The sequence below is a fragment of the Pararge aegeria genome, chromosome 8, assembly GCF_905163445.1.
Source record: "Pararge aegeria chromosome 8, ilParAegt1.1, whole genome shotgun sequence".
Classification (NCBI taxonomy): domain Eukaryota; kingdom Metazoa; phylum Arthropoda; class Insecta; order Lepidoptera; family Nymphalidae; genus Pararge; species Pararge aegeria.
This window is the reverse complement of record NC_053187.1, coordinates 10,803,743-10,815,775: the sequence shown is the minus strand read 5'-3', so window position 1 is coordinate 10,815,775 and position 12,033 is coordinate 10,803,743. Positions and strand designations below refer to the sequence as shown.

Below are 12,033 nucleotides of genomic sequence, written 5' to 3'. Positions count from 1 at the left end.
TAATGGTGATGTATGCATATAGCCTTACGCATGACTTGTCTCCTAGAATAATAATAGGCGCAGGTATTCAACAGCATACGAGGTTGATGGCGCAACCTCGGGAACAAAACGTGGGCCGGTAACTAAGGACCTACGCGGAAACACCAATGCATGTCAGATTAGATGACTATTTACAATGAGATACCGAATGTTTGAATATTTTGTGGAGCTATTTCCTTCAATAGCTATTGAACAACCGTGTGGTTGGTCTGGTACCTAGCATGTTTGACTACAGATCACGAGCTCCTGGGTTCGATTCCCATAAGTTTATCTATCAAGAAATTCAGTACGAGCCGTAGGAAATTGGCTTGCCGGTTATTAACATTGGCATTCTGACTAATATAATAAATGCAAACGTGTGTTTGTTTGTCGTTTCTTTGCACACTCTCTTTGATTTTGGGCATAGCGTTAGTTTAATGGACGGCAAGTAACATAGGCTACTTTTTATCCCAGGAAACATATGGTTTTGTAAAAAACCGTAATAACCGCGGTCAAGCAACGCGGGCAACAGCTAGTGTGATAATAATTGTTAAAGCCCACCGATCCGTGTTTAAGAATTAAGAGGCTTGGTGGGCCAATCCTCTGTTTCCTTGTCTACTATGAGGGTAATCTCAGTTGTAGGATGTTACTTCGAGTATATGCTGATGATGACCAATTAGATTGAAGCTGGCGGAATTCGGCAGAATCCGATACATGTTTTACGTAAAAAAGGTGTGTGTAATCTGTACTGCAACCCTGGGAAAGATGTGGCAGCTAAATAAATTTTTATTGGCTTCTTCTCGTTGGAAAAACACAATCAATGAGCTATAAAGAAGTTTGCTTTTACAAATCTGTTGATTAACAAATAACACTGGATATGTAGTATGTACCATGTAAATATTTAAAACGTAATAAGTTTTAATGAGATCACGCATTATTAAATTTGTTTAGGGCTAATTATATTTACTCTGTTAGTACTAGATTTTACGCCTACAGCAATTTATGCCTTAAAGTTATTCAGATAAAGCATATAATTAGTAAAAACGGCAAGCAATCGTATATATTGCTAAAAACTATTGAAAACCTTAAATGTTTTGTACTTTCTAGTCAGTGTCGTGCACTAAATATATGCGCAAAAGCATTGCCTATTCTTAAACTGATACAGAACTCGTATAGGAGAGAATAATTATTGCCGTTTTATGCAATTTTCCTGCAGTATGCATACCCTGGTAAGAAACCCAGTGTACAAACAGTATTTTTGCATTCGTTTTAGAAAGGTAACCTGTAATATTGGCCGCGTATAACACTGAAACTACTGAATTAATTAAAATGAAACTTTACATGATTTGAGTTCACACTACGAGGGGTCTTACCTCGTAGTGTGAACTCACGTGAATGGGATACTTTTTATCGCGAAATTCAGCACAGTTCTTTTGGGAGAAGGGGTCAAAGTGTTTAAAGATAAAATCGGTGTACATTTCAGATAAGGCATAAATGCCATATCTGAAATGTACACCGATTTTAATAATTATTTTTGTACTGTAAAAGTCATAGTATTAATTTGGTTGTAACCAAATTTTGTAAAGATCTGATGAATATGATAAAAGATAGAGGAAAGAACTCCTCAGCGGTACGGTAGCTAACCCGTCACTCAAGGCTATTTATACTGAATACATAAAAAGTTGCCAGATTTATTTCACAGCTATGACTGAATAAAAAAAGGTGAACATGTTCTTCTATGATCTTCAGCGTTCGAACCAATTAACAATGCGATTCAGATTCTGAGACGGATGGGTAACAAGTTTTCCTTTTTTCAATAATTCCGAAGTCGTACACCCACTCATTTGTTATAAGTAATTAAAAGCATTGTAAGTAAGGCGAAACACGAGGTCCCCGGGACGGACATTTGCGATTGGCAATGTTTAAATGATTGAAGTTTCAGTGCATCAGAATAACCTTGCACAATTAATTTAATAGCACGTTGAGAAGACTGTGGGATCTCAATTTGTTTATGCGTGTTATACACAAAGGCTCGCGTCACGTCATTGCTCTTTCATTGAGTTTGACGGCCTTCCTAGCGCAGCAGTGTGCGTTATGGACTTACTAGTACGATGAGTTACGATTGCCGGCGAAAACGAGTTAAGAATGTATAATTTTTAAATTGGTTTAAGCTCCGTATTCAATTCTATGACAGTTGCTAACGGGGACTGATAACTTGACAAAATTAGCATAGAGACAGCTTGCATCCTGGTGAGGGACATAGGATACTCTTTAAATCGAAAACAACAAACTGAAACAAACGGTAGATATTTCAAGGGTAGATTGGGGATAAAAGGAAAAAGGTGTAGAAGAATAAATGGAAAGGTTCCTTTTATTCTTCTACAATTTAGCCCTTTACTGCAATCACCCGGTGGTAAGTTATGAGGCAGCCTAAGATGGTAGTGAGCCAACCTGTTTGGCAGTAAAACCCATAGCCCTAATCTGTTTCTACGCAACATCGTACAGGAGCGGTAAATTGTTTGGCGACAGGCAACGGCCGAAGCCTCCCATCATATAAAATCTTACCTGTTACAAATTGTACACCGACTAAATCGCGAGCAATCACAAGTTATTAAATAATACATCACACCTAATACATGCATGCATGTCTAATGTTTGTTGATGTCAGTTTACAATAATTTCATAATCTATAGGTACCCGTGGAATAATTAGCAGAGAAATTCGGACCGGAAATTGAAGGTATTATGTCACCCTGTTACTAGTTATTGTGTTTCGAAACTAATGTAATGGACACGAACTTTGTGTCAGTCAATCAGTGCTCCATTTAAGGACCTTGTACCTGTTTGTATTGCGTAATACTTGCCTTAGTTTATCCCACAGTCTTGTAGTGCGAATTAAAATGACTCAGCGATGGAATTTTAATGGTTACGGTGTTAAGTGTCGCATAGTATTAATAAATCGACGTTGATAAAAATAAAACAAGGTAGTTTATTTTCGAAATGTTCTAAATAAATTATCCAGGATTTTTTTTTTATTGTTTTATTTTGCAATCATATGTCGGCTGGTAGGTTGTAGGTTATATCTAGGCCCTATCGTGATACAACTTACAAGATTTTTTTTCGAATAAATTACTTGGTTTACAATTTGGGCTTTCGCTGATGCTAGGAAAGACAATGGTATGAAACTATATGAACGATATAATCGAAAGTATAATCTATTAGTAAAAGCAGAATAAAATGGCCCTAAAATCACAGAATTAAGAACATACAGAAATCGTGTACACAACTAATATTGAAGTACCAAAAACCACTCCACTTTAGTAGTGTTTCTTGAACAGGTGGACCACTTCATTCATATCAAAAGATGACAATGAATATTTTACTTCCAATGTTCTAAACGTTTCTCATAAAATGGGGAAAATGGGAAAATTATGTGGGTAGCAAAATTCCGCGGGTGTGTAATGAGACGTGCGTAGGGTGTTTTCAATGTTTTTGTGGACACAATGCACTGCATGCAATAATAGCTGACTGAGGGTTCTGTATGTTCTCTATTCTATGTCTAAAATAAATGTTAGTTGGGGCAAAAATTTTGCTAATTCGATGTTTAAAAATAGGCTCACAATTTGCGGATGAGGATTTTACGCGGGCACTTTTTGACAACTGACAAGCACGTCTTTTTCATTTGGTCATCAGAGTCTCTATTTGTGGATTTTCGCCGTGCAGTGATAAGCGGATTGGTATTATAAGTGGGAGGGCCCGGGTTCAACTCCGTGTCGCAAAGCAATTTAGCGTTCTTTGACATCGAATAATGCAGATCTCCAATAGAGCAGCAGAGGAAGATGAGTATTATAACTGATGATGATGATAAAGCTAGGTATGTTTTTCTTAATATTAGTTGTTCGTAGCCAAAAACTTTTTTAATTCATATTTTCTATGGTCAAAAGAATCTGTCATAGATTTTAGAAAACATGGCGAGCTATTGTTATGTTGTAAACTCCTATATACATAAACTTATCTATGAATACAAAGCAGTGAATTTTAATAGGTCGATAAATGATTTTTATTTGTAAGCTTTAATGGGTATCGCTTGTATGGTAAAAAATGATGACCTATTGACGATGAAGTTGGGGACTTTTTAGTGATATCACTAGGTAGGTATGAGAACTAAGTAATTGTAAGTCACTGTCATTATATTCTTTTGCCTTATGTACCTACGATGACTAATCATAAATAATATGATAAAAAAATAACATTTTGAACTGTTATATTCCTTTTAACCACGTTTAAAAACCGTTTATTAGTCACATCTCATGGTTACAAAAAACCTGTACAAGTACTTAATGTCAGTGTAATCCAAAACAAGACAAAGTCGCGGGCAACTGCTAGGGATAAAAACTATACCACTAAATTAGTAACACCGTAGTTGTTCGTTTATAAAATATAGGGAACTTTTATAAAAATAAACTTAACGTTTATCATAACTTCTTATCTTTTTTTAGGGAATTAATAAGTGCAATTAAGTAATGAAATTTACATTTTGTTAATCAAGAATTAGAAAGATTTGTACGCGTCTACGCAACGAAACAACATGTAACGTAAGCCTACTGCCTACTACTGGGTATTCAACTAAGTATTTACTTATACAATGCCATAAAATATTTGCTAATTATGTGAACAAAGTAGAGTTTCTCTATTATTTTATTCCAGAAGTAGGTACAGAGATATGAATCTGGAAATCTACTAAATAGTATTTATTCCATTCTTGACTAACATAATGTTAACTGGCCATTATGTTAAGATAGGAATCAATGGTTTTATTCGTTCCGCTCATTCATACATATATCAGTTATGCTTTACTTTGCGATAATAGCTTCATTATTTTAAAGTTACAAATATACCTTGACGTCTCTAAAATACAAATTAAAGAGTTTAACTTTTAAGCTTAAAAAATAGGGCTTGTCGTGAGCTTTAGCCATATTTTTTTGATGCTTCTGCTTTAAGCTTTGTTGAATGATTGAAAATATTGAATAAGCAAACAGGGCACGGAAGTTGGTTATAGGTATTTTATTATATATTAAGAATAGGTATGGGTATTTAATATCGACGTGACAGATTGTTCAAAAACTTGCGTGCAACAATTTAATGGCGTTAATCACCCTACATAATTGCATTTTAATATAATTACCAAAACTTGAAATTAGGAACTACAGGTAGGTAGGTAATTAGCCTAATATCATTAGGTTCTTTAAAAGCAATACATTATTTTAATTCGGTATCAGTTAGCAAAGTGCAATTATTCGAAACACATCTTCATCCCTGTACATCAAAATGAAATTGGTGAGTACTGAGTACTGCGTATTTTATTCACTTAATTATTCTTTCATTAAATTCACAATTAAAAATTTATTTATATTTATTTATATTTAATATTTTTGATTCAAACAGGCCTGTCACAGGCCGCTATGAATCGTTCGTAACCAAACCATTTCTGCCTTTATTATGAGGTGATTGGTGACATTCATCATGATATTTATGGTTTGCTGGTTACTATTTTTTTTTGTTTAATTTTTTAGAAGGAAAGTTAACTCATAAGTAATGTTGTTTCTATTTTCAGTTTTTGGTAAGCCTTTGCTTATTCGCTGTAGCATCCGCTGCTCCATCTGAAAGCAGTGATAAGCTCGCTGCGATTCGTGCTTTACCAGCGCTAGAGCACGAGGAAGTCCACGATGAAGCCGGACAGTATGCGCTACGGTACGTGACAGCGGAGGGCACCGTAGTTTCAGAACGCGGGCGTCTTGTACCCTCCCACGACGGCACTGGATATGTCCTTGTCACCGAAGGAGAGGTTTCATACGTGAGCGATGACGGCAAAACCTATGTCACCAAGTACAGCGCTGGATTAGATGGCACCAAAGTGGAGGGAAGCCACCTTCCTACCCCCGTTGAAGTTCCTGCCAGCCCTTGAAATAAAGCAATGACATACTAAAATATCTTTTATTTATACATTTTAGTTTTACATTTGATTGTAAATAATTAGTCTAAAGCTATAAGGATAGTAGTAGAATAAAAACAAATGCCATAAATTGATGAACGAAAAATATATCAGCCTACAGCGTAAAAGACCTGTAGTAGTGATAATTACTTGCACAACACAACACAAGCAAAATAATTATTTTTTAACAGATTAGAGTTAGCAAACTGTTAAAAATAATTTTGAGTAAACCAAATTTCACGGTTAACATTATCCTACGGAAACGTATTTCAATGTTTTTGGGTGTTTTTTTGTAAATGAATGAATATTTCGGCTGAAATTGAATCTGGCTTAATTTATGAGCTCTCAGATAAGTACACGCAACGTAATATATTCCTATATTACGTTGAATGTACTTATCTGAGATTGATGAGAAACTTTTTCAATAATAAAAGATATTGTAATAGACGACAAGAAATGTTCCTATTCCAACATTACGAATAAATCAAACAATATTCTTTAGATTGATGATGACAGCAAGAAATCATCGATCTCGGAATTCAGTAGCGAGAATTGTGTTATTTAATTTGCTCTTAGTTCCTGAACAACTGGTAACGCAATGAAATTCTTTAATAGAAATTTATTTCAACATTTAGGTAGATAGCCATTGTCTTTTTTTGACCATTCACAAAAGTCACGAACTATGACGATGTTCGCAAAGCCCCGTGATTCATGGATACAACGTGCCCGCGATAACCATAAATGGAAATGAAATAGACCGACGACTTTAGCCAATATAGGCGGCGACGTTATGGGATTCTATGCAATTTGAGTCACTACGTTCACATATACCGTCTTCCTCTGCTGCATTCCTGCGATGCACTAACTACAATGCAAATAGTAATGTCCTACATTTCTTGTACAAGAAGCACGAGCATCTGATATGAATACAGTTATTTTAACAGCAGCTAGACTAAGAAATTCTCAGGATTTTTTACATTTATTTATATGAGAATTCTTGGAACAGAAATCTATTACCTGTCAAACATTTTATTGGTCTGGTAGTTAGTATCTTTGAATCCTTGATCAGGCCAAATATTATTAAGGTTTCTGTTTAGAAAGTCTCAGTACCTACTGGTGTTGGGCGTTGTAGGCCCGGTACTTCGAAGATCTGATTAAGTCGTTATTCCCGGTTAATATCGTTAACATGATGAATAAGTCGATGAGTATGAATCTGGTGGTATTAATATAGTCCAAATATGTTAAATTATATAGGTAGTAGTAAGTTTAATTTAATTTAAGAAAGAAAATGAGAAAAGGACTAACTTTACAATTTAAAGTTAGTTATTTTTTTACTTCATCAGTAGGTAAATAAATAATATTAAATTTAAAATTTTCCCCGAGCTGAGCTACTTAGCTTTTTTTTATGGGCGACGCTACTATCAACACCTATCAAACACCAACTTAATTGAGACCATTGTTACATTTGCTGTAGGTTCTGCAGTGAGTTTTTGAATTTTGAATTTATAAAATTAAATGCCAAAGGGTCGATGTAGATATCTTTTGGTATGAAGACCAAAATCGCGGGTATTTAATAGTTGGTAACTTTAGTATGCTTCCGCGTTGGTCATTTTAACGGGTTTTTTGGGTGTTTTTTCCCCCGTACACAAGCGGAATTAATGTCCTAATTAAAATTTTGTTCTCATGACTAATTACTCAGACCATGCTGGGGACATCAAGATATGAGATCACCGGCAATAGGTGGGCGTGTACTCAGGTAGTTGAAATACGTTTCGATGTTGGCCTGTACATTATTGTACAGGTAGATAAGTCCCCAGTTTCATTGGACCATGTCCTTCGTGGTTGTGGGCGCTGCCCACGTCTTTGTGTGGGCTGAAAATGCGCAAATCCGCATTGCACGCACTAAAATAACCTTGTAAGTCATGTTTATCAAGAACAATTTATCATATACTGTAGAACCAGCTCAATAACAGAACTTTTTTTAATCCTTACTCGTGTTAATATTGTGTTTGTTGGTAAGTCCTCCCATCATGCAGAAAATAGCAACGGGTTGGTTTCATTTTTTCATAAATTGTTGAGTTGAAATCATATTTTCATAAAATGTTTAGACTTTGTTTTTGGTTTTTTTTTTATTTTACTATAAGGTGCCTTGACTGCATTCTAACTTGGCGGCAAGTGACGATGCTTTCTAAGATGGTAGCGGCTTGATATGCAATTCTATAAAAAAAACCTAATCGATTCATAGCACGTGATACGTGGCATCATAGCAACCTGAATCCATAGAAAAATAAATCATGGCAACAGGACGTCTGAACATTCTGAAATTATAAATTCCCATATTGCCTCTGCCGGGGTTCGAACCTGGGATCTCACCAAGACATACAGACCACAGCACTCACCACTATGGTTGTAACAATATCAATAGTCCTTTGACGCAGCTATCACTTTTTATTCCAACCAAGATAAAATATAATACGAAATATGCAATAGTTAAGTTTAACATAAAACGGTAATACCTATTCAGGTTTCTACGATTCAAAAACATCTTTCACTATATTATTAAAGCAAAGCTCTCTCCGACACTGGCTGACCGTACATAACCTTTAACCGGAACCTTTGGTACACGATTATTAGTAAAGATAGAAAATATTATTGTATTCAGACGGGACCAACGAAGTAAAGCCAACATTTTGTGTTTGTAAAATCCTATTACGTATTTCTCGTTTGTATGCAACTTCGCACAACTGCACAGTTACTGCTACATTCCTAGTCATTTAACTTATTGACATAATTACAAATGTAAGAACTGTTCTTGGTTATCTGCTGCTGCTGTGCTGGATGAATTTTATTCAAGTTTTCAGTAATAGACACGTTAGGCATACCCATTCCTAATTCCGGGCTATTAATAAGAATTTATGAAACGAAAAATCTATAAAATTTTGTAAGGACTTGAGAATCGAGTCCTAGTCGATAAGTATTTACGGCCTACTAAACTAACGAGTTACCTGTTACATTAACAAATTCAAAATAGGTCTTTCTCTACCGACAAAGACGTGCAAATAGATTTAGCTTTATGGTACAATATCGCACAGAAACCGATTAGGATTTAGGATATGTCCCTAACAGATTAACCCTAACGGGACATATCTAAAGCCATCTTAAACGACATCATCTCAGTATAGTTATAATACTAACCACTAGGTGAGTTTGAAGTCAGAGCTAAACGTGACAATTAAAACAATATAAATATTAAACAGTTGCAGTCATTAAAACAATCAACAGTTTTGATTACTGTTTAAATATAATATTCAAATATAAACAAAGTTTGAATTAATTAAATATTTGAGAAAACACTGCATATTACAAGAGTTGCTCTAGTTAAGCAGTTTTCCGGAAACAACGAAAGTGATGCGCGAACGGCATAAAGGCGAAGGTTCTCACGCGATGAAAGCATCTGACGTAAGTAATAAGTAACTGAGTGCAACGCTGCCAACGTTAAAGATTATGCGTAACCTCAATGAAATTGCGTACGTGATTTTGTTTAAAGATATTGTTATGAATTATGTAAACGTTTTCTTGCCTTTTCATAATTCGTAAACAGCTTGAAATACGCTCACTATAAACAATTTAATATTGATTATTTTAGTGTCATAGTAAAAAGCAGTGACGATTAGTGTAGATAAGATAAGTCATTGGACTATAACTTTGTTGTAACTACTTATGAGTAGAAGTTTAAGTCAAAAAAAGTCAGGTAAATAGATTAGATTGTAATAGGTAATAAAGCATCTCACTGATGCTCTATGGTAGAGGAAAAAAGAAGAAACCTATTCTCTGCTAACAATGCACATTGAATTTAATTTATAGCTTTGACTTTTTGGTTAAGTATTGGTTATAGCCTAGTGGGTAACACTTCGGCTTCCCTTTTGGAGGTACCGAATTCGATCTCCAGCACGACCTCTAACTTTTGGGAGTTATGAGCATTATAAATTCAAACATTTAAAATATCACTTGCGTTTACTGTGTAAAAAACATCGTGAATAAACCTGCATGCCTGAGAGTTCGCATCACCTTTACGCAAAGGCGTTGGCCAGCGTGGTGGACTAAGCCCTTCTCATTCTGCGAGGAGACCCGTGCTTTGTAGTGGGCCGGTTATTGGTTCATAAAGATGGCGATGATGATGAACCTTTTATATATTGCAAATGTTAATACTGAAAGTGAGCCAAAGCAATATTGATTTTTATATCATTGTAAATCTTTAGGTAGTCGTAAAATGTAAGTAGAGTACAAATAAAATAAAATTCTACCTGGAGATAATTTATTAGGTCATTTACAGCTTATGCAAATGAAGTGTCATCCGACTACCCAACAGGTACAGGGTCGATTGTTCACATTAGATCCATATCACCTCAATTTAAATATTGTCATGTTTGAAATTCTGAACAAAAGAAATATATTTGATCATATAGCGTAGTTTTTTCAGCCATAGGTTACTATAATTTATTAGTCTCGTCGTTTTTAGGTCACCGTTCAACGATCTAACTAGTTTCAAATGTGAATTTTGAAAGGTTTTTATCGAGTACCAAGTGAGGTACCTACACTGTTTTGTTCCCAATTGCTAATTTCTTGCAACACATAATCTATATAACTGCATTTAATGAATTTTAACGAGAATTTTTCTCATATGGTATATAAGACAGAATTTTAAATGGTTACCGAGGAATGTTTGAGCGGATAACATTTCGCGATTTTTAAGAACATTGTGTTTGAGATACAGATCACGTGAACGGTCACATGAGAAAATACGCGCGCGCATTGTTTAACAGAAAGCCCAACATGTCCGATCGGAAGCCCAGTGGTACAAAAACACTTGATGTACTTACCCATTGTTACACAATTTTTTGCACAACCCGCTCTTTGGTATCGAACGAAATGCACTTTCTATTTGAAGCCTATGTGGACTAAGCAATGATTAAGATGTTGTCACATTACAGTTTCTTGTCATTATTCTCATTGAGTAATATCTTTTTCTGTACTACAAGTGAGTACTAATATGAGACGCAAAATCAATATTATCATCTTCATTGATTTTTAAGGAATTTACCACTGAATTGTGTTAGAAAAACAAATTGTCTATAATGTAGAAGCGCCGGGCTAAAATGATAGAGCAAAGATGTGAATATGTACAAAACCCAAAACAAAGTAATTTTTAATAGTCGATTGTCAATTTTGCTTTTCACATATTATTATCATATTATAATTAAGTATTGATTATATTGGTTACTAAAGTTAGTTTCTAAGATTTAAATTATACATAACATTGAACTTAAAAAAATGCTTATTGCCACCGCCCTGTTCAAGGATACGATTAATTTATTTTTAATTAATTCTTCGCTGAAAATTTATTTTTGTATTGTATTGGTTTACTTAAGTGTATAAATCATTATCAGATAAGTAAATAAAGCATTGTCTATTTACAGTTCTTCACGTATGAATTTTAGAATATAATCATATTTGCCTATTTTTTAATTTGGAAATGGAGTATGATTGTCTATGTCCACGATACTACATAAATATTAACGTATGAATTAATGACACGGAAGTAAGAGATAATCTATTGTTTGTTTCTGATTAGTGAGCACATGTTTGCGTTCTATGTCGACGCTGGTGATCACATCGCACAAAGCAGTGTGACCAAGTATGACAGATTTGCATATCGTACGTTTGTCGATAGAACGTTCTTAGTTATTTCATATATGGTGTTGTATGGCTACCAAAAGCTCTTTATTAACACTTTATCTAGGCTGTTTAGACAGAGGTGTTGAGATGGATAACTGAGAATGCATATGATGAAGAAACATTAAGAAACTTATATTTTCATGGGCTAGCAATAAGAATTCGTGGTAACGATATCAATGAAGCTATGTTTTTTGTATAAAGAAATGCTTGCTAAGGATGGAAGCATAGGGATTTGAGCTAAGTATTGAGATGTGCTATATTAACCGCTTCACAACTGAGATTCGTGGA

At 34.8% G+C, this 12,033-nt stretch overlaps 2 protein-coding genes across 2 annotated transcripts in view; one reads left to right on the top strand and one right to left on the bottom strand.

Annotated features, from left to right (window-relative positions):
- Positions 1–12,033, bottom strand: part of LOC120625922 — a 44,835-nt gene that overhangs the window by 3,611 nt on the left and 29,191 nt on the right. The gene's annotated exons all lie outside the window — the stretch shown is intronic.
- On the top strand, positions 5,319–5,982 carry LOC120625924 (flexible cuticle protein 12-like). The gene is made up of 2 exons (XM_039893194.1): positions 5,319–5,354; positions 5,632–5,982. The coding sequence occupies exons 1-2, from the start codon at positions 5,346–5,348 to the stop codon at positions 5,980–5,982; spliced, it is 360 nt and encodes a 119-aa protein (XP_039749128.1). The 5' UTR covers positions 5,319–5,345.